Below are 24,048 nucleotides of genomic sequence, written 5' to 3'. Positions count from 1 at the left end.
ATACACAACACACACTCACTGTCAATTACACTGTTGAGGTTGTTTGTTTGCTTAAGTATTCTCCCCTTTCTACGGATATTGCATTAGGACATCTGCTATGGGGAGAATTCACCTCTCTTTCCCTTTTCCCTCTTTGAACTACATTTGCATTAGAGCAATCCTGCTTCTAATAAGAGTGGAAGAAAAGTGAGATGAGAGAACAAACAGAGTAAAGCGTTAAAGCCAATCAACTATAAACAAACTTTGGCTTATTAGCGCCCTGTGAGCTCATCGTAAAGCAAGAAAGTCAGCTTTGGGAGAGGTGGAGGCTGGGGAAAGTAAAATAAGCACGGAAAACACATATCATGCGTATAATAATAACAACAACAACAACAACAACAATAATGAAGTAAACCAGGTAAAAGGAGGCTGATGCTTCCTGTTAATTGGGTAATAAAACTACTATTGATCTTCAAAACCAGTATTTAAGCAGCTAAGCATACCTGTTGGCCACCTATAAGCACAGAAATATACTAACTACCTAACAATTAAAACTGCCTGGAAAATGTGAGGAAGATGGAACATGATTTTTTGGGGGTATTTTTCATGGAAATTTGATTTCAGCAAGATTTTTAATAAATTCTATGCCTGTTCCCCAGCATTTATTTCAAATTGGAGTTTATTAGTCAACATTTAATTTAATGAGTATCACAGCATGATATAGCAGAAAGTAGCTAAGCAGAATGTTGCTAGACACTAAAAAGCTTGTTGTTATACAAATATGCAAATAATTAATATAGGTGCTAGATACACCTCTCAATTTGAATTTGAATGTGTTCGCCATTGTGTCATAGCCCCAATATCTATGTGATGTCTGCAGCACTATGCCGTTTCCTTGATCCTTGTCATTTGTCTTTGCTGCTGCAGATTATTATTTACTAATAGGCAGAGAACAGTTTTTTTTCCTTGTGTTGCCTTTATTTCCAGACATCGAGGCCTGCTGTTTCTCATTTTGAATTCCAATCCAACGGCAGGTGCCAAGATTCAAATGTATATTATCTATGGGCAGTAGGATCAGCCCGTTTGTGTAACATCCGTTGAACTGAGCCACTCACTGTGCTGGCTGCATTTTAATATTGTTAATCTTTCTTTGGAAGGCACACTATTTTGGTGAGCAACCAAATGCAGTCTAAGCTGCACTCAAGAGGAGATCTACAAATGGGTTTCTAAATCTAGGCTTCTGTAAATTTAAAAAAAAAAAAAAAACCAAACAAAACCAAACCCGAAAACTTAAAAACATGTAACTGGAGAATCTATTAGGTCCAATCCACCCACAGCCATCTGGACTAGTAAGTTATCTATCTCATTTATCTAAACAAAACTTTGGACATGACATGAGCAGAAATGAGGTGAATAAGTTGAGCTGAAATAATTAATCTTGTAAAATGTCCGAGGCCAAGAAGGCCGATTTTAAGAATTGCTGAATGACATTACCATAATAATGGAAAATAGACCATTTTAAAGGCAAACCCCTGTTCCCAGTAAAGTCAATAGCAAAATCCCACTGACTACAATAGTACTGGGATTGGTCTGCTAAGTAGCAAACCATGCTTTAAAAAGATCAATACTTCAATTTTACAAGGTAATATGGATAGCAGTATAGTTGCCTATTATCAGACCCCATAGTCTGTGGATTTTCTTTCTCTAATAATACCGAGGTTCAGCACCTATCTTATGAATCATCGAAAGACATAAGCTGTTTCAGAGCATTTCCCCTGCCCCTGGCCGAGAAAGCTCTCCAGAGGCAGGATGCGCCGCACGGAGCGTGCCTCCATCAGCGCCGCACCGCAAGGATTGCTCTGAAACGAATGACTGCCTCGCTCGGGGAAAAAAAAAAAAAAAAAAAAAAAAAAGGCATTAATTGCTGCGGATCTCCCTGTAGCATTTGATGCACAGAGCTGCAATTCCAACTCTTAATACGTGTCAACAGAAACGCCCTGGAACGGGTCAGGTTTTCATTTCAAACCACGCCACAGAGAACACTGGCGACAGGTTTATTCTGTATTTTCCTTTTCCGTTTCAAGCGTCGCAGCGCTGTGATTCAAAGCAGAGCCGTATCCCATACGTTCATCTTTACACAAAGGATATGCACCGATTTTAACAGAAACGGAGGCAGGCTGTGGGGAAGGGGCTGCCTTTTTCCTCACCGGCAACGCAAGGCCAGCCCGACCGCTGTATTTTTATTCCCTGAACCTCAAACCGTCCCTTGCAATGCAGCGGGTTTTCCGAGCCCCTCCGCCCCGGGGCACGCCGTACCCCCAAAATCTCTGCGTGATGGGGGAGCTGAAGCGCTGAGAGGCCGCGTGTGCCATCCATCCGCCCCAACCCCCCCGCCGCCCCCGGGGCTGCGGGGCGAGCGGGCGGCGCGGTGACCGTGACTCCATCGGACATAATGAGCGCGGCGGTTCGGCAGCCGGCAGGCATTTCCTTCACCCCTCCCCCTGCAGCCATATGGTGCCGTAAACAACCGCCGCGCCGTGCGGGGCTGGGTGGTGGTTGTTGTTGTTGTTGTCGGTGGTGGTGGTGGTGTTCCCCAGCCCCTCCCCCCCCCCCCCCCCGCTCCGGCTTCTCCCCGCGCTGCACAGGCCGCGGGTCTCTCCCGGCGGCGCCGGCCGGTGCTCCGGAGCGCCCCGCCCCGGGCGCCCCCCTTGCCGGGGACGGCGTTGGGGCGGGCGCGGAGCGGCGCCGGCTGCGGAGGGGCCATCTGCCGCCGCCCGGGGTGCGGGGCCGCCCCGCGGGAGGCAGCCCGGGCCGCGACGCCAGCTGGGTGCGGGGGGCTCCCTCAGGGGCGAGGAGGGGACCGGGGCGAGGGCCGCCGCGCCGCCGCCTCCCCACCCCCGCCCGCACCCCAGCCCGGTGCCGGCTCCGCCGCCGCTGCGGCTCCATTAATTGATTGAGGGCCTGGGCTGGCATTGAGGGCACGGGGGAGGGGGGAGCGGGGACAGGGTGCGGCTGTGCCGCCATCGCCCCCCCGCCTGTTCCTATGGTAACCGTGAAATACCGCCGGGACGGACACACACACACACACTCGCACACCCGCTCCTCACGCCCACTCGCGGAGGGGGGGGCCCGGCCGGGCCCGGCCACCGCGCCCTCGGCACCGCCCCCCCGCCGCGCCGCGCGGTTCCCATGGCGACGGGCTGCCGCAGCACCTGTGCGGCCGCCGCCGAGGCGGCGCAGAGCCGGTCCCCGCCCGGCCATCGGCCCCTCGCCTGCCGCCTCGCCCCCGCTCCCCGCCACAGCCCGGCCTGGCTCCCGCCGGGGCCCGCGGCGAGGCTGTGCCAGCCCTCCAGAGAAAGGGCCGCGGTCGGTAGGGCCCTGGGGGGGGGGGGGGGGGGGGGGGTGTCCGACCCGGCCCGCAGCCGCCATCCCGCGGGCCGGCGAGCCTCGGCCTGTGCCCCCGCGGTGGGCACCGCCGGCCCCGGGCAGCCGTGAGCCGGCACCCGCGCGGTTAAACGTGCGGACAGGTAATAACGTGAGGTAAAATAGTAGCTCCGGTGTATTTTCAGTGCAGGAAATCCCTCGTGTCAGCTCAGCGTGGTGGTTGCTGCTGGCACCGGTAGGGCCCAGAGTAATGGTAGCGCTGGAGATAGGTGGGTGATAGCCTCCTCTGTCCTGAGCAGTCGTGTGGGCGGCCATGGGTGGATTTCTACGCTTAGCCTGCCCCGCTCCTGGCAGAGTATGGGTGCTGGTGCATGTACGCGGCGATACGGCCGGTACCTATTTCATCGGGGCGGTCCCAGATGCGCGCAGCGCGCTTGCGTTATGGCTGTATAGCCTGCAGACATCACGGGCCTCCAGGAACTAGTGGTTTGGCTTAGGGAGGCCCTTGTCGTTGGAAACAAGCCCCAAGTCTCTCAAGTAAATTCACCGTACCATGACGTGATGCCACATGAGACCCTGCTGGCGGATGTAGGGCTGCCCAGTGGCACGGCAGCTACAAATACTTGCTGTAAATAGTGACATGTCATGGTTGGCATGACTTGAGGTGCAGGGAATGGAAATAAAACCTTGTGCCACTGTCACTCCTGATGTTCACCCTCACTTCTGCTTTTGCCAGAACCCAGCACTCGAGACACCTCTTGCTTACCAGCCCTGGCACTCTCTTACCGTGTGCACGTAGCTGTATGGTATGTAGCATAGTATTTAGTTATAGCTATCGCTGAAAAGTAGCGTTGCTCAACTTTTGGCGCTCGAGGTACTAAACTGGCTATTACAAGCAGTCAAAACGTTATGGTACGAAAATGTCGTCTTGGGTCCCTGACGTGCAAATATTAGTCTGATGATATACTTTAAAGCCAGGTCTGTCCCTCTAAAGAAGACTTGTGAGCCCCTTCCTCCATGTAGCTGAATGGGGCAGCCCAGGAATTGGGGAAAGGGGATGGATAGGAGGAATATCCTTAGCCCCACGTACTAGAAGAGGTTTCTGTTTTAGCCATAATATAAGAAAACAATTTTTTATCAGCTTCACTAAGTGCTGGATTGCGTATCATCGAATACAGCTGGAGGACTCCCATTGTCTTTAACTGAACATAGCTGAGACCTAAAAAGATAGTAAAATACCTGACCAATAATAACATCACCCATGAAAATAAAAATTTAATTCCTTTGTGAAAAACTAACCACAAACCCGCATCTGTGTCCTAAAGACGTTAGTGTAAAAAAAGAGCAGGAAACCTCTTCCTTTATAGATGTTAAAATAGCTTAAAAATAGAGTCTTGTCAACTGTTACAATTTCATTGTGAGTCCCATGGTGTTTGTAATTTTTTCTTAAAAAATCCCATCTCCAGTCAAATGCTTGTGAAAATTCTACTTTTGTGTTAAAAAAATTACACAAAAATCATTTAGTAAGCCCCGTAGCTGTATAGAAAAGATTGTCAGTCTTAGCAACAACTCCCTGTCAAATCTCAAAATCTCTCGAGGGCCATGGGTATTTCATTATCAGCCTTTTGACTGATGAGTGTATAAAATGCTAGTGGTTAGTGTGGTTCTAGAGACTGATACTGTTGATTTATAAACCATGAATGGTCTTGCAGACTGCTGTTTGAGAACTCTCACTTTAAACTCTGCCAATGTCCCAAGTAGACCCTGTAGACTTAGAACCGAGGAAACAAAACAAGTGGTTTTTTTCCTAAGATTTTTCAGACCAATTTAATGATTTTCCATACCCTATTTCATTAATGGAAATATCAGTTAAGTAATTATTCTTAAAAAAAGGCCATAAATATGAAAGATGAGAAAACGAAAGATATAATTTCAGCAGAATCTTTTCAACATAATGCCTAGTAAGCTTTTTGAAAAAAATTTCAGAAGGTGCTCAAAATAACAAAAACAGACTAAAATTTAACTACAGAGATAGGAACACTGAATACATCTTAAATTATATAAAGCTCAGCCTCATAATAGGGGAGTCTAGAAGCTTCAGTTTCTGAAGTTTACAAATCAGATTGTAAAAGCTTAATATGAAAAAAAATTGCACGAGTATGCTGTACCATAAAGCAAGCTCTGGAAAAGGAGAGCATTCTAGTAAATGCCTTGCTGAAGACTGTATTCCCCAGGTGCCATCTCATCAAAACCAGGAGGCATTCCTGCTGCTGCCGTACAGGAGCACAGGAGGATCAAATGTGAAAGCAACATCAATGCCATTATTTCTTGGCCCCATAATTCTAATAGATTGACTTCTGTGGGACCAAAAAATGCAGAATAAATTGCTACAATATCTACAGCATCAATAACTCGCAGGAATTAATTTAGGGATTTTTGTATAGCTTGAGTTATGCATCAGTTGAGCTAATCATAATGGTTCCTTCTAAACCATTGTGATCATCACCACCACCATAAAAAGAAGCATGGCCAGCAGGTCAAGGGAGGTGATTCTGCCCCTCTACTCCACTCTCCTAAGACCCCACCTGGAGTACTGCATCCAACTCTGGAGTCCTCAGTACAGGAAAGTCATGGACCTGTTGGAGCCAGTCCGGAGGAGGGCCACGAAAATCATCAGAGGGATGGAACAGCTCTCCTATGAAGAAAGGCTGAGAGAGTTGGTGTTGTTCAGCCTGGAGAAGAGGAAGCTCCTGGGAGACCTTATTGTGGCCTTTTAGTACTTAAAGGGGGCTTATAAGAAAGACGGAGACTCTTTACCAAGGCCTGTAGTGATAGGACAAGGGGCAATAGTTTTAAACTGAAAGAAGGTAGATTTAGATTGGACATGAGGAAGACTTTTTTTTATGATGAGGGTAGTGAGACAGTGGAACAGGTTGCCCAGAGAAGTTGTGGATGCCCCATCCTTGGTAACATTCAAGGTCAGGTTGGATGGGGCTTTGAGCAACCTGATCTAGTTGAAGATGTCCCTGCTCATTGCAGGAGGGTTGGACTAGATGACCTTTAAAGGTCTGTTCCAACCCAAATGATTCTGTGATTTTATGATTCTGTCTCTGTAACTCATGATACCCAGTATAACTGAGGTCTGGGAAAGAGGAATGCAAGCAACAGGATGCTAGACTGGATGCTGTCATCTTAACAGATTTCTTTATTTCAGTGAATATGCAGAGCTGAAACAGATACACTGAATGGAGAAAGAATGTCTGTAAGCTACAAGTGGAAACAAGGATACAAAAAAAAAAAAAAAAAAAAAAAAAAAAAAGGAGCATCTGACCAGAGAATCTAATAGGAAAAAATTAAATGGAGCAACCCTTTTAGCTTCAACATCCAAAATCTGAGGGAGTTTCAGAAAGATTTTTTGGGGCAACATCGGAAATCATAAAATGTGTCTATCAAAAAGCCTGAAGAAAAAGTATTCCTGACCCCTGGAGGAGAGTGCAATGATGGCATTGTGTTGTGAAGTACCCTCAGATGGCAGGTTACTGTTAAAAATGACGGAGCAAGACAGGAAACAGGCTGTAGTGGTGAATAGGTAGATGGGATAAAACCCCAGATATCGAATGAAACCCCATCCTAAATGCATTGTGCCAGCTTGTGACAGCTACCTTAAGGGTCTGTTCGTTTTTCTTAGGCAACGTTTAGCCAGCTTGCCATGCCAGCAAAGTATTATTGAATCAAACTGAATTTAATTTCACACACACCCATACATAAAAAACAAACACACATATTTACCAGACATGCAGCTGTGCTTGATGTCTCCCCAGAAAGCAAATTCCAAGATACATGCAGAATACCCCCAATGAAAAGTTATGCTAGAAATTATTTGATTTGATGGGAAATTGCTGTGTCATTTCCTTTTAAAGACTGTAGCACTGAAAATACAGTACTATAACAGGCTATTTGCACAGAATGGAGCAGGGCTTGTCTGTGTGGTCTCTTTAAACATCTTTGTGCCGATCCATGCTGATTTGGCAGCTGTAGATGTAGGATTTTGAATTTAGAGTTTTCCTAGTGAGGGAGAACTGGCCTTATATGTGGTTTGGGTAGCAGATGTTATTCATCAATAAAGTAATAGCATATTTCTCTTAGAGCAGACAAGGCTTAAATGATGTAGATAAAGTACATATTCAGTCCACATAGCTGACTCCATCTGTTGGTGCAAGTGCTGCAAAGCCTTTTAGGTTATTTGGAGATAGTGGTTGCTATAAAGTGCAAGCAAATGAGTGGGTGCAATGTATTTACAAAGAGAGAGATGTGATACAAGAATTCGTACTATACTGGCATCCTTGATTTTACTAAATGTTTCACGATACACATGATCTCTTTCTGCAGTGTGTCTTGGGAAATGTAGTCAAGGCAAGAATCAAGCCTGATGTAAGGAAAAGGTGAAGGTTTGAGAAAAGCAAATTGCAGCTTCCTGTAGGCACAGCAGCATCTCAGAAGGTGCAGTTTAATGTTAAATTGATGCAGAAAAAACCAAAATATTGCATTTGCAAATTCAGTTCTTGCTAATATTTTATTCAGCAGAATAAAAATGTTGTCACTCATGTTGTCATCAACATGAAAATAGACATTGGCTCTCCTTGTAACATAGATTTAAAGCTTTATACCCTTAGCCATCTCTAACATGTATGTGAAACTGCGATCTCTGTATCTGTATCAGCTTTGCTGTGGAACTAACACTGATGATGGTGTGTCCCTAGTCTTTTGCAGGCAGAGCATAATTTTAGATAGAATAGAACAATTTGGGAGGTTGAGCCATAGTTTATTAAAATCAATGTGAGTCTTCAATGGGATTTTTAATTATGTTATTATTCATGAAGAAAGAATGTGCTGGACCCCTTGCAAGGGAAGCTGGTTTTGGCAGGAGCAGAGCAGGAATTAGGAGCTACGCTGGAACCAAGGCAATGATACGGCAAAGCCTTAGGGAGGTGATCACCTGTTTATTGCTGCCACTGAGAGGCCCTTGCTAACTCTTTCTCATCAAGTATCATCTGGTATGGCAGAGAAACTCTATTCCCCAAATGAATCCTAGAGAGTGTTAGTACCATGTCTGTCTTCCAAGTGAACATAACTAAGGAACAGCAGCACAGCAGTCTGCAAACCTTTTGTAGCAGGCAGTTGGCATGGGCTCAGCCAAAGATTCTGTGTTTACCTCTACTAGTCTGTAAAATAGTCTCTCAGAGGGAGTGTTGAAAGCTACCTCAGAAGAGTCATTTAACACAAGACTGAAGAAAATATATCATGAACAACAGAAGACAGTCCCTTTTCTGTCAGGGGATGGACTAAGTCACCATTTGATTTTTCTTTCATCTGTAACGTCCCTGATTTTGTATAGTACTATTCATCTCAAGAGATCCCATAGCGCATTGCAAGCTAAACTGTGAATTACAACCGGCTCTGGGTTGGATGGCCATATCCATCAGTCAAACTGTACACAGCATGTGTATGTAATGAGAGGAGGAGAAACATTATTGTCATTATTATTACTGAAGACATCCAGGTGCTGTGTCCCATTATCTTAATACAGCCAGTATACACAGAGGAGCGAGAAAACGGGCAGATCACTTAATACTGGTGAATTACGGTTTTGCTACAGTTTCAACACAGTAGTTTAAACTAAGATATTGGGAGACAGAGCACCAAATTCTGGTGAACCTGATGAATAATATAGTCATTATAGCGTATTTAATACATAATTGAATTCTAATGCTATGTTTCAACTTGTCTTCCTGTTCTGGTAAACAGCTGAGAAATTTAAAACTTTATTCCTTTTATACAAAGAGAGAAAGTGCAAGTAAGGATACATACTCAGAGAAAAAAATGTTAATATAGTGCTTGGTTCGTGTTTTGAGCACAGAATTGTGCTAATAATTACGAAGATTCGTATAGTTTGCATATTTACTGTTGTAGGTATGAAAGAATAATCATGAACTTCAATTATACAGAGCAGACTATTTCATCTGCATCTTTCCTTTTCTTTCATCAGCTGTGCTTTACGTATACTAATATTAGCATTCGAAGCAATACTGTATGGTAGTAAATTCACGGGCATGCCTAGATTAAGGCAGAGACTTGCAAACATCTGATTAATAGGGAGTCTTCAACTTGCAAATAACTCTGATTTCCAGTCTTCTATCATGCATCAGATGTTGGGTAAATCTGATTACCTACTTATTCAAAACACCTATTTTTGCAGTACTGTTGAGGAAATAATATGTTTTCCTTCATTATTTGATTGTTTCTTTAATTCTGTTAAGAAAAAAAAGGGATGGTGGACAGCATCATTAGTGATCAGAACTGGGGTGTACCTCTTCACTAAAACAATCAAGAAGCTGATATTTATGAAAATTAAGAAGCCAAATCTACCCAATAAAACAACATTTGCAAAGTCAGTGTTGTAATTTGTAGTTACCGTTTCTGTGAACTGTTTGCTCTTTAGGGCACCCTCCAGATTTGATGCAGGAAATGTTCTGTGTAAAATCTTTGTAACTGAGTATCTAACCCCTATCTACTAGGAATTTACAGTCTAGACATCTATGCCTGTTTCAGTTTCAAAGCAACATAATAAAGGAAAATAGTTCCATTCACTCTGCTGTTTTATAATTAGTGATATATGTGCATGTTAGGTAAGACTGCAAAACATTTAAAAGAAAATTCGTACAGAGGCATATCTTTTAAGGATAGGCTTTTGAAGAAGGGGACTGCTATGCAGTAAACATCTGAATGAAGGACACAATAAGCATGAACCCACTGAATTTCATTGCTAGTGGCAGAACAGACACAGATTTTGATTCCCAGCCCTCAGATGAGTGGTGGTGCCTGAGCATGCCTGAGAGAACATGCATACAGACCCTGTGGAAATTGCTAACCATAAATCTGTTTAAGCCCTGAAGAAAGTGTTTGGACTGCATGAAGAGCTGCAGATAGACTGAGAGAAGAGCAAGGGGGAGAAGAAGTAAGAAGTAGTGGGAAAAATGCATTTTATCTTGCCGCTTCTGTAAGAAGAACCAATATCACTCCCACAAACATTTAAGTAGAGTATTCTCACTGCTTTCAGAAGGGCATTAAGTATGGCAAGAAAGACTTAGGTTCTTACAGTGCTTCTTGCAAGAAAGGTTGTTAGAATTTATGTAGAGAAAAACTGAGTCTACTGGGTCTTCAAAGAAGTCAGGAGACTGTTTCAGATGCTTGTATTCTCTTAGTGCATAACCCTACAGGCCAAACAGAGTTTGGTGGGCTTTCATGAAGGTTCATCATGTGTACCATTAGCAAGTGTTTTCTATCACACAAACATCTTCAATGTAATATTTGATACAGAAGAACTTTCCTTCTAGAGGAGACTACCAAAAGGATTTGTAAAGGCTCCCTTTTTCAGTCACTGCCACCATTTTTCTCTTAGATTCTTTTTTAGATATATATTTCATTTACGTCACTGTAGCAAAAATTAATTGGCAAGGTGAAACTGTAGATCAGTGTTGAAATTTTCTCCTAAGCAAAGTCTGGTTAATATTGACTTCAGTGTGCAGTAGCAGCATGTTTGTGCTGAATGGTGATATGAACTCTCCATCTGCAGATGTCAGCCTCCTAACTATCACACTGGTCAGGACTGAACATATGGTTGAGCAGTGTTTTTCAAAACTTGGTTCTGCTGGCAAGGATTGGCCTCTTCATGCTGTGGACTTTGTTTATGGTTGAGGAAGGGAGGAAGAAGAAAAGGAGAAAAAAAATGTAAATGATCTGACTATCTGCATCAGTGTTTCGTCACAGAAACACAGGTTTTTGAATCTGGCATTTGTTCTTGCCTAGGTTACCCAGGAGGGAAAAGCGCTCTTGGGGTGTGTGTGTGGGAAGAATTGGGGAAATGTAATTTAATTAAAGAAAAAGCCAACAAATAAGTTGTTAAAGAGCCCCACATAAGTCTGCTGAGGTAATTTCATTTTGTAAAAACCTGATCTGTGCGCGCACGCACACACACACACACACAAATATTAACAAAACTAATAATTAAAAAAACAATATTCTTTATTTACCAACTGCATAGTTTTATGATATTTTTGACTGCACAAGCTGTCCCTCAAGTCTGAGATAGGATCAAAAAAGTTGTTTTTTTAAATGTATTTTTGGAAGGATAACTTGCACCCCTCATAATGAATTTTTCTGAAGAACATGATCAGATATTTGGTTCACAGCATTTGCTGGCTACACTGAAAACTTGTTGTCAGTACCTGACATGACATTTGCTGTTTCTGTTTCAGACCCGGTGGAGAGATTGTATATCCAATGTTTTACCTGATTTTTCTAGATACTGCGTTGCTTCATCTGAGAACAGATCCTAGTTCTCCCTACAGTTCCTGCTTTGCTTATGTTTGTAGGTCATCAGGGCTGTAACACCACTACTCCTAAAACTGCCTGCATGTAGAAGTCAGTGTGTAAAGCACAGACCCATGCATTCAGTTTTGTATTAATCTGACCACCAAGTCCCCAGTGGCCACTCTCCCTGGTCAGGTAACATTACCTGTGCAATTACAGCGAGCCCTTTGATAATCCCTGCCCATTTGTCCTTGCAGAAATCTAGAGGGACCTCCATTAGAGGCTGTTAGTTTATACTCCAGGACTATTTAGTCTTGGAAGTACCTCTTCGCTCCCTGCAACAAACAGCTGTCTTCCAGTGGGAAGTATATTGGTAACGTGGCCAGAGAACCAGGCCACACGTGGAGCACGGGGTGCCCTGGAGACTCCTGCCCCTTTGGCACTGGAGCAGGGGACAGTCGTCATTATTCTCCACCTTGCCTCGCAAACAAGGTTGCTGAACCAGCCCCTGGGTTATATCGGCACCAAGGTTTTGTACAGGTGATGCAAAGCCACTAATGTTTTCTCATCAGTCTCTGCCATAAGCTGCCTCTACAGCACCAGTGCAACTTAAAATCTGATCCCCAGTGTTTTTACTGATGTTGCTAATGAGGTTACCAATTAATGGCACCTAACAGTCTGTTGCAGCAGTGGTTTTGGTGATGGAGACAGCTGTCCTCTGGGAACTGTGCTGAGATTGTGAACTCATTTTGTGTAAGCAAGTGAACAGCTGTTGCAGAAACATCGATGGGAGATATTAGGTCACACACTTCATCTCCCTGCCACCCCAGGGCTATTCCTTGCAGCAGGCAGCAGGTGGAAGGTGGAAGAAACTTCAAGGGACAAAAGCCCTTGCTGGAGTTGGACCCAGAGACCTAGACACAAAACCACTATATCCCATTAGCAGTCTTCTGATCCATCCTGTTCCCCTGACTTTTTGAAGTATTTTACCAGTTAACTAGGATTTTTGAAGCAATTTTTTATTTTCTTAGAAGTTTTGTCACTGAGCTGTGTTGATCTGTGGTGTGGTATCCTCTTGGCACCTGATTCCAATATGTAACTCTTGGCACCTGCATATTACTTATGTATTAAAAAATCTCCCTCTGCGAACACCCTTGCATCAGAGGCTTATGAGTATTTGGAATATAATTTAAAAACATACATTTAATTTCACAGGCAGCACTTTGGGGTAATGAGTTCTCATTATTTAAGCTTCACTTTAGTGTTAGGTTACTTTTGGTGTACAGTAGTTGCATTTCATCAGTCTGAAAAAAGGTGGCATTATAGATCTACATTGCATTCCCCTAGTGCTTGAATACCTGTAAAGTATAGCACACTTTAAAATATAATTGTGTAATTGTTCATTTTTGGAACATGACAGGAATGTTAAGAGTTAACATTTAGTTAGTAGCTTGCCTGTTTCTTTTTGCTGAACTGATAACAATACCAGTTATTTTAATTTAGAAAAAAACCCCAAACATCCACTCTAGGATTCACACCCATCAATTTTAAAATCCCCTACAGTCAAAAATATGTGAAGAAAATTAGTTGTTTTATCCTGGTAACCTTATTTGGGAAAAGCAAATCTTTTCATGCTCACTAAAGTACTATGGAGTACAAAGAACTGTCTATTTTGAGATGAAAGTAAAACTAAGTTTTGTATGTATTGTCATTGCTAGTAACTTTTAGAAACAAGTTTCATGGAAATAAATGCACAGCATGCTGAGCTGTCAGAGTGGGGAGCTGAAGTCCCTTCTCTTCAAAATACTCACTAGGAGTAGATGACCCTTCCAGATTTCATGTGAGATTGAAAAGGCAGTTCCCCGGCTAAGCATTTAGCTTGGCATTGCAATCTTCCCTGGAAAAGTCTTGGAGTAACTGCTCACAGCTTGACAGGTATAATTATCAGATAAAATGTATGAAGAGTAGAAAGACATGAAAAAGTGTTTAAAGGGAATGTCATTTTGGTATTTGTACACTTAGTGGTCACTTTTGCTTCACTGAGTTGTCATCCTATTTTTATGGCTTAGCCTGATGGTGTATTTACAATTTTTTGAACAACTGAAGAAATCTTTACACAGAAGGGTTACCACCAGCCTCAGAATCGCTCCTTTGAACTTTTTTTGGTGTCTCTTAGTTAGGAGGAATCTTATTTTATAGCTATCCTAATACTTTCCTCTATGTTCAGTTTTACAGTAAAAGAGTAACGTGTTACTTTAATGGGATGAATTTTCACACACTTTCATCCTGTTTTGTGGTAGAACTGAAGTCTTGGCAGTTTTTTAAGCTTAAAAACTGCAATTTCTTAGAATTCATACAATTACAGAAAATTCTGGTAGAAGTTCCTCATACCTAGATGAATCCTCTAATGAGTCATCAAGAAGGAATAAAAACATTAAACATTAAAACTTTGATCATGAATGTGAGCTTAAACAAAAACTTCAGTTAAATTTTGCTATGTTACACTCCTCATCTGTTCAGTTATCTTTAGTGTCCTAGCTAGGTTTATTAGCTCTCAGTTGCTTACCAAACAGTGAATTTGAAGTGGGCAAGGGAGGTGTGCTGGATATTTCCAGAACTGTAGTGACTATTTTCAAAAAAATAGACTTCAAAGTCAAAACTTAATTATTTCTAATAGAAAAGTAACCCACTAGAAAAGAGACAGCTTCCTTCAGGGAACAGGGAACAATACAATCTGGTTATCAAAAAAATAAATAGTTATTGCTTCTCTTCTAAAATCTAGACTTCTGAACAAACTATTTTGAAATGGTCTAAGATCAGAAATTATTTTTGAGATGGTTTTTTGAATGAAGAATTCATTGGTAAATTATAGTTAAGTTCAATTTAATAAAAAGATATAGCAATTTGCCGAATTAATTTTTTTTTGTGTGCTTAGAAATTGACCAAAATTGTTTACCTTTGAAGCGCAAACTGCCATCTCCCCACAGTTGTTATATGTGCTCTTCCTCTCTGTCCAATTCTAGCTTTGGTTCAATTGGAATTGTCCCATACTTGTCACTGAGTATGATGCATTTAATGCCTGGGTTAATTGTTCCTGTACTAAATATACAAACTCAACATACGTTTGTAGACAGAATACAGCATTAATTTGCTTTCTCTGTCAAAAAATAAAAGGAAAAAAGGCCAGCTGTAATCAGGCTGCATCTAATGTTGGAAGCATCATCTGTTGTTTTAACAGGCTAAGTAGGCAGGAATTTGCTGGAGAGGGAGGCAGGTGGAGGGAGTCATGTGGCAAATATGGTCTCCATGTCAGAATAGGTGTTTGTTCAGCTTCTTTCTGCTCTTCCCAGCCACACCAGGGTCATATGTGTCCCTGAGCTAGATACTTAAGTATCTTCCTCATCGGTTTGGGTAATATTCACCACCACGTGCATCTGTGAAAAATCCTATCTTGTCTTACTAAGGAAGCTATGACTGCATCTGCACTGGCATTTTAGTTTGGAGAATGAATGTGCCTTTGAAACAAAACTCTTGACCATGCTCGGTATGCTTCGTTTCACACTGCAGTGTTTTTTTAGTGCATGAACTGGATTCCTTTCAGTGAAAGAAAACTGGCATTTGTTCTAGGCATGCACCTACTGGGTTGCAACCAGAAGTGGGTGTCCAGTGCAGGGGACCAGGTTAGAGCTAGCCTGAAATACATACCGTGTGGAATCGCCTCCTTGGTATCAGCTGCCTTGCTCTAAAGATCTGCTGCTCCTGTGGTGCCCTGCTTGCTCACAGAGATACAGCTCAGGGTGTTTAATTAGCCTGCAGCAACAGACTTCACAAATAGTAAAATGTGGCCTGTTGTGTGACCTGTTTTTGTTCAGAATGGCTGTGTAAATGTTTAAACACCTAAGGAAAAAAAATAATAATCTGGTGTTAGTGTGCTGAAGGAAAAGAGTATTGAGACCTCAGTTAGAAGTAACTCTTAACTGTGAGGAGTAAACTGCAACCAGGGCTCTTCCTGTTCTGTATTCCTCACTGGGGTCTTCTCTGTCGTTCCTTCAGGGCTCTGAGCGCAGTTGATCTTGAGGTGATGTTTTGAAATTGCCTCTTGCTTACCATGTTCATGCTTATTTTCAGTAGGAGACACAAGAGTCAGTAGACACATTCCATGTTTCATTTCAAAGCTCTTCTGCACTAACAGTGATGATGATAGATCTACCTATCCATCCACACTTCTGAAGAAAGATGAAAAAGAAAAGTTTCTTCCCCTCTACAATACGGAAAGAGTTTTAAATATTTATCTCAGAGACCACTGGCCACGTTACTATCCTGTTCATGCCAAAGGGGCCTCTGAAGATACCTTTCATAGAATCATAGAATTGTTTAGGTTGGAAAAGACCTTCAGGATCATCCAGTCCAACCATCATCCATGGCCACTAAACCATGTCCTGAATTGCCTTGTCTACGTGGTTTTTGAACACCTCCAAGGGATGGTGATTTGACCACTTCCCTGGGCAGCCTGTTCCAATGCATCACAACCCCTTCAGTAAGAAATTTTTCCTAGTATCTAATCTAAACCTCCCCTGCCGCAACCTGAGGCCATTTCCTCTCGTCCTATCTCCAACCACCTAACAGAAGAGACCAGCACCCACCTCACTGCAACCTCCTTTCAGGTAGTTGTAGAGAGCGATAAGGTCTCCCCTCAGCCTCCTTTTCTGCAGACTAAACAACCCCGGTTCCCTCAGCTGCTCATCATAGACTTATGCTCCAGGCCTCTCACCAACTTGGTTGCCCTTCTCTAGACACGCTCCAGCACCTCAATGTCTTTCCTGTAGTGTGGGGCTCAAAACTGAACACAGCACTCAACGTGCGGCCTCACCAGTGCCAAGTACAGGGGGATGATCACTTCCCTGCTTCTGCTTTGAAGCTATCTTGTCTATCATGAAATAATCTCCAGGCCCATTTTACTACACTTCAAGGAAAGAAAGGTGACAGACCTTCCCTTTGCAGTTTGGCAAGTTGGATTTCACAACCCATGATATCTAATTGCAAGAGCTTAATTTAATAGAGCTAGTGATTCACACCAGATGATGGCCTCACTTGAAAGGACTCAGTAGGATAGACTTTTTGGGTGGGATCTTTTAGACTTACATAACACTCAACATTCACCTCTTATTGTTTATGGACAGAGACTTGGCTTTGGTGCTTTCCTGTCATCTGGACTGGTCCAAGAGATAAAGGAGAAAGGGACTTCTGCTCAGTGTTGATTTGGTCTCTCTTGCTGTTTATTGGGTTTCTTAGACTCCCCTATCAAGACAGTTAGAAGACTTTTTCTCACCTATAGCTTTCATAACATCGCAAAAATTTGTGTCTGTTGTTTAATCTGATGTTTGTCTCTCATCTCAAGTGGCATATTAATTTGCCATTTTACTTCAATTTATTCTCTTTATTTTCATGACCTATTTCCACAATTAGTTTGACTCGTTGCTGCCATTTCCTAGCTTACAGGTGTAGCCCTTGTAGGGTTTGTTGCTCTAAAGATTCCAGAAGACTTGTCAACTGAAAATGGTTCCGGTGTGTATCTATCTGCCTTAATATAACTCTGATTTTTCCTGTCTCCATCTGCTGGTAAAATACGAGATTTGCTGTTCAAACAGATCACATAATGAGTAACAGCAACTATAAATTTCAAATACTAAATACCCCTTTTGCTATTATAGACACTTTCCATTAGGAACTGGATAGAAGTGATCAATTTATTTATTTTTAGGCCACTTAATAATAAGTATGAAACACTAATAAATTTTGATCTGTACCGTGCTGACAGGAATGATTTAGATATTCGAATGGTGTACTAATAACCTGGGGATTCAAATCAGCGTGCTGATGAAACTAGATTGTTCATTTCCTTGGGAGTAAAAGACATTCTTAAATGGTCATCGCTGTTTTTAAATTTTAATATTTTTTACAGTTACTGAGCAGGCAGATAAAGGAAATAACATATAACAGGATTTTCAATCTGATAATTTATTTTAACTTATTTCTGCAGACAAGTATATAAGGCTCATGTTATACATAAACTACCACTGGTTCCTCCTAACAGTTACAATACAAAGTTTTTCCAGTGTTGAATCCAGAGGGAGTAAAACACCTACATACAATCATGTCAGGAGCTCATTATGTATAAGCTAACAAGGTGGGGGTTTATGAGCAAAACTTTTTGTAAGGATGTAGTTTGTTCAGAGCACAATGTTTTAGTCAGCAAAAGACTTTGCTTCCCTTCCAGGGGAAATGCATTTTCAAGACTGCAAGAGCCGATACTAGTCAGCAGAGGTGTGGTGACACAGATGTGCTTTAACTCTGCTGTCATCTGAACTGGTTGGTTGTTGTTACACATATTTCTGCAATCAAAGCAGTCTTACATTTGTATGTGATTTGTGTTCTGTAATTAAATATTTAGGTTGATTGTTATTTCCATCTACTCCTAATGTTTTGTAGATGCTTCTGGCTTTGATGCTTTTACAATGGAGGTTTTTATAGACCTGAACATTTTTCCATAGAACCACCAACCAAGCCTTTACTTTTATTTTCTATTTCTGTCTATCATGTGTTTATAGGAATATTTTTCAAATGTGGTAAAGATACTGATAGTTATATACATTCACAAATTGAGAGGGTGTTTTATGAGACCTATTTCCCCCAAAAAATTTCAACATGAGATGGTGTAGGTATTCTCAAGCAAGGAATTGCAAGCACTTTTGTTTCAGTGGATTTAATTTTAAAGGCTTGTATCAAATTTTTTTTCACCTCTGCAAAGTAACTGTAAAAATGACAGCCTTTCATTTAATAGATCTTTTTGCTGTCTTGACTAATAGTTTTATCTGTTCACTTCACTGGCAAACCTTTTCCCCCTTCTTTAGTCCCACTAGCCCTGTAGGTTCCACCTCAATAAAACAGACTGACTCTCTCCTCAAGCATCCTTGTTCAAAGGGATCCTTAGCACTTTCCAAGAGGTGCACAACTCTCTGTAAAAGTAAATTCTGTCCAGAAATTTATTCTTTGTGTAGACATCTAAAACCAACCAACCAGCCAAACATCTTCAATCTCAGAGTGCAAATGGAATTTGGAGGGCTGAAAATGAAAATAAACATCTATTTATTTGTATCCTAAGAACATAGGAAGAGCACTGAATAAACATAAAACCAAGAGTAAACAGGAAACCTTGCAATGCAAAGAGTAAAATTAAGTAATTTCTCACTGGTAGAGATTGAAACCATTCCAGCAGCTATAGGGATGAATTGTATCTTGGCACTGCCTGTCACGCTGCTGGCTGGCGAGGAATCTGAGACAACTGGTTTAGGATAGGGGCATAGCTCTGTGATGGCTGGAACAAGTGGGATGAAGCTCAGCCTAAAAGATTTAAGAGTCTAAGTCCAATTTTTTGAAGTGAAACATCCAGTGAGGCTTCCATTCCTAAGTAATTTTTGAAAGTAGGGCTTGGACTGTTGCCATGATGAATGAAAGTCCTAAAAATACATCTGTGATTTATAAATATCCTCCTTGCTATTCCAGAGTTGTTAGTAACCAAGTCACTTTGAAAGTGGCATTTAAGCTTCTCAGTCATAGAATTATCAAGAAGGAACTCAGTTAATATCTAGTCTATCCAAGACAGGATTTACTCAAACGATCCCTGACAGATATTTGTCTAACCTGGTCTCAAAATCCTCCTGTGACAGACATCCCACAGCCTCCCCAGGCAAACTATTACTGTACTTGACTATCTACATCAATAGTAAGTTTTTCCTAATGTCTAATGTAAATCTCCCATGCTGTGGTTTAAGCCTATTACTTGTCCTATCCCTTGTGGACATTTCATAGCCTTTCAGACATCTGCATAGCATTATCATGTATTCCCTGATTCGTCTCTTTTTAGCCTTAGTTGAGGCTAAAAAAATGTCCCCTTAGGCACTGTGAAAAATTTTACCCAAAGCCAGCTTATGAAGTAGAACTGCTTTGTTAATGCCTTTATCAAATAGCAATTTCAGGATAAAAGTGTAGTGTAATGGCATATGGCAGGAAAGCCTGATACAACTGTGTCCACTTCAGAGACTTGATGGTTTAAATGGAGATTTGAGTTTGTATCATTTGCCCAACTTTTTACTTATTGGGATGTCAGTATTGGGATATCAAAAGTCTCAGTAAGTAGCTACCTTATTCAAGTTACTCATCTGGTGTATTGCTTCTGCAGCTAAAGCTTACATCTCTGCACAGCATTGCTAGTTGCCAGATGGACTGAACAGCTTACTCAAAGCAGCTCAGTACCTTCTGCAGCACTGCAGGCTTTCTGAAACAAGGTCTACCTTACTGCCTTATACAGCACCCAGCAGATTGAAGCCTGACCTAATCAGGTCCAGGCCCCACCAGATAAAGTTATGATGAAGTTACAAGTATAGATGTTAAATAATAGTACTGTCTTCCCCTGAAGCAGTTTCCACTCCATGTAAACCATTTTTTTCCTACCCTTTTTGACTGACAAGATTTGGAAAGTTTGTGTTCATTTTCTGGCACTTGAGTTAGGAGGCATGACAGAGAGTTTGTGCTGATTTTATTTCCTTGTATTTTTAGAAGTAGAAGCAATGCTTGGAGTTTTATTCAGCTGTATGGAGAAATGCAGCTTCAAGAGCGCACCCACATCATGCCTACCTGCCTTTGGGTATCAGTGTAAGGGGAGGGAGGTAGGAGGACTGTGAAAAAACAGCATTGCACGCTATGGCTACCAAAAGCAGCAAAATGAGTTTTGTTTTTGAGTTTCTTTTTTGAATGTATTCCTAATGTTTGCATGTGTCAGCTCTGCTGAGGTGGCATCTCACGTTTTAAATTAATATTGTTGTAATGCATTTCTCTTTAATTAAAAATGAGAGCTCCCCCGTAGGAAATTTCCTAAAACAAAACTCATTAGTAATAAACAGATTAAATCTTTATCAGTTAATCAACACTATAAACTTCTGAGTGTTCGGAGAGCGGCATGAGATAACACTGTCGTCATAATAAGAGTGTTTGAAATCATTAGGGACCCCGCCGTGCCGTTTGGGTGGTGAGAAAATAATGATTGAAGATGGGGCCCCCTACAAAGCTCACGTGAATTCCCCTAAAGATTAAAGCTGCAAAGACTGCATTTTATGTTGGCCCCATCTCTAAAACATTTTTTTTTTAAATAGTGGGCAATGGTAGTGGGCAATACCAAATGAATTCTTAATGATGCTGATACCAGAACCTGTCATGATGCCACAAAATTTTTGAGCTGGTGGTTAGTGAAATTTTAGAGACTGTTCATGGGACAGGAGCCTCGCCGCCTTCTCAGAGCAACTGTTCCCAGCTGATCTCTCTGAGGCTTTAACCTGTCTGCACTGCAAATTCTTCATCTTCCTCCACCCTGAATCCTCAACACAGTCACTTCCGTCAGGACTGTGGTAGTCCTCTCATCATGCATATGTGGGAGTTCTGCTCTGGTCCAGTCGTCTCCTGGGGACAAAGAGCACACCCTGCTGTGCAAATGGAAGGGATCACGTAGCTTTGGGCAGGGACCTTTCTGAAGAAGGTTGGGCATACTGGAGCAAGACAGGACAAAACTTGTCAGGCTGGTAGCATATCAACACATCCTAACCTGATATCATTTAGAGCCATGCACATTTAGAAAGTTGCTCTATAAAGGCACTGACATTTTCTCCATCACTACTGGGAATGTGTCAGAGCTCCTTTTTGTCACCCTTGGACGTTCTTCAGAGCCATTGGGACAATTTGGGTTCTTTTCCATGAACTTTATGAAAAATGAAAATAAGTGGGCTGGAATAAAAATAGAGGCAGTGAGGAAAAAAATATCATGGTTGTTCACATCAAGCAAAATTACTGGAATGGGTTAGCAAGAAGTTATGAGCAGGGGGACGGCAACTGGGAGTCCTACATAATTACTGTCTTTTCATTTCTCATCTTTCATCTTTATTTGGTCACCACAGCAATAACTGCATGTGTTTGGTCACAAAAGGGTCAATATAATTCGGTTTTTTTGTGGCATGAGTTACAGCAGCAGTAACGGTATTATCAAATGTGTTAAGTTTGGAGCGCCCTTATTGCTTAAAATACACATTGAAGCTTAGGTGACACGGCTGCCTCCAGAGGTCTGAATTCAAATACTATGGTGGAGTACAAGTGAATTGCCCATTCTCATTTTATTCTTCATATACTTATATTGTATTACAAAACACAGCCTGCTTGATAGATGCCTGCTGTGGAAAAACAAGAGTCCCAGTTCCTGCCCCTTCATTAGAATTGAATCCATAGACAGCTGTAAAACAAAAAACCCTCATATGGATGGTCCTGTTTAAAAGGCGGGAACTGAACTGCAGTGATTAATTTCAGAGACATTGGGGACTGTTTCTGTTTAGAAGTCTTTAGCTACCATGGCACTATCACTTTTTAAAATCAGATGGTAGGTGTCCTCACTTTTCTGTCACTTGTTCCAACTGAACATCTGTGTGCAAAAATCACAAATTTTAAAAATATCCCTTTCTTTTCCTCATATTGTGCTATGTCTTCACGTAGTGTATTTTGAAGCGGGTTTTGCAGGGATAATTTGTTTGTAACAACTTCCTTTGTATTCATAATTACAGTCAGCTCTGTCACCTGTGAATTAAAACCTTTTATTAAATAACTTTATGAAATGCTAGGTGCAGATTTAAAAGAGCTGTTGCATTCTCATTAACCACTGCATAATGCATTTCTGTGCCATGTGTTTGGGACTGCTTCTACCACTGAATCTTGTTTGTGCATTTGGAGAAAGAAGCACAGATATTTTTTGTTTCATTTTATAAATACTGGAGTGAAAGATCACTTTCTATCAAGAGGCCAAATGCCCTGGCTTGGCAAAATGGACTGCTTGCAAGGGTCCATGTGATCCTGCTGATCATACAGCTTTCCTACAATACTGTTTCTGTCATTCACAGGGTGGATGACCTTCAGATCTCAGTGGAAGGGTCTTTAACTCCCTGCTAAAAAAGGAGAATGCATCCCATGATTGTCATAATTTATCTATTCATCCTGTCTTCCTTACCTTTTCTTTTCTCTTTTTTTTTCTTTTCAGGATGGAGTAGGTGTAGATGAGAAGCTGTCTTTACGGCGGGTAGCCGTTGTAGAAGATTTCTTTGACATAATCTATTCCATGCATGTTGAAACTGGGCCTAATGGAGAACAAATCAGAAAACATGCTGGACAAAAGAGAACGTATAAAGCAGTAAGTAAAAAAAGCAACTAAAAGTGACCATCAGTCTCTAAAAGCGTGAATTATTTGGGCTTAGTCACATGGTGTGTGATTTGTGTTTTTTTCCAACTGGATTAGTGCTGCAACCCTCACCCTCAAATTTATTTCAGAGATCTTTCAATAATGCATGAAAACACACAGTTTAGAAATCACATTTTCTGTGTAGTAAGGGCCAGATCCATTGACTTCAATAAACATTTTCTCATTGGTACTAACAGAGAATTTATTCTTTCTATAATGGTTTGACAATATCTCTATTAACTCTGTATTAATTAGTTGTTATTAAATGGATGAAGTTTTAAAGAAGACTTAGCAGGTGTTGTCACAGCTTTGCTGAATGAGGTGCTGTATTTCAGCATATGAATGAAGTTGCCTTATAGTTTATTGCTGCAGACTAAGTATACTTAATGGTTTCATGGTATGAAAACTTGTAAATATGCTAAATTCAAAAGGCCGGAAAGCTACTAGGTACAATGAGAGAAGTATTGAGAGGGCAGCTCTCACACCTGCATAAACCGGCTGAGTAGAGAGAAATGATTATTTCTACGATTTTTAATTGCATGTTGTCGCTTGACCTAACCAGTTCAGCCACTGCCTCAAAATAGCTATAAATAGCTTTTTGTGGTTAGTGGCACAAATGTAACACTTTCTTTTCTTACGGAGAACTAATGAAACATTTACTGCGCTTTCCTAAGGTGCTTAAAATGTATGTGCTTGCCTGGATTTGGATGGCCGAACTTCCATGTGCAGGGCTGTGATAGTCCCAGGCACGCTCAGCGGTTGATCCTGATCCACCTGCCCAGCTGTTTCCAGCTGCTGCAGCACCAGGAGCTCCCCCAGGGCAGCAGGGCAGGGAGTCCCAGCCAGGGCCCATCCCACAGCCCCAGCCAGGGGCCTTCTGAGGCACCTCTCCCCGTGGCCCCAGTGGGACGAGGCCCACGGATTGCTGTGCACAGGGCCCTGAGGTGACCTGTCACCCTGAACACAGTGTTCTTCACCTTAAAAACAAC

General features: G+C 41.9%; 1 protein-coding gene across 2 annotated transcripts in view; it reads left to right on the top strand.

The window, feature by feature from the left end:
* The window catches only part of NOL4 (nucleolar protein 4), a 196,963-nt gene that overhangs the window by 12,625 nt on the left and 160,290 nt on the right, over positions 1 to 24,048 (top strand). For both annotated transcript variants that reach the window (XM_049827495.1, XM_049827485.1), the window contains exon 2: positions 22,862 to 23,011. In XM_049827495.1, the coding sequence (XP_049683452.1) occupies positions 22,862 to 23,011 (150 nt within the window). The remainder of the gene's footprint in view (positions 1 to 22,861; positions 23,012 to 24,048) is intronic.

The sequence above is a fragment of the Accipiter gentilis genome, chromosome 2 (genome assembly GCF_929443795.1).
Source record: "Accipiter gentilis chromosome 2, bAccGen1.1, whole genome shotgun sequence".
Classification (NCBI taxonomy): Eukaryota; Metazoa; Chordata; class Aves; order Accipitriformes; family Accipitridae; genus Astur; species Astur gentilis.
This window is presented reverse-complemented; position numbering and strand designations above follow the sequence as displayed.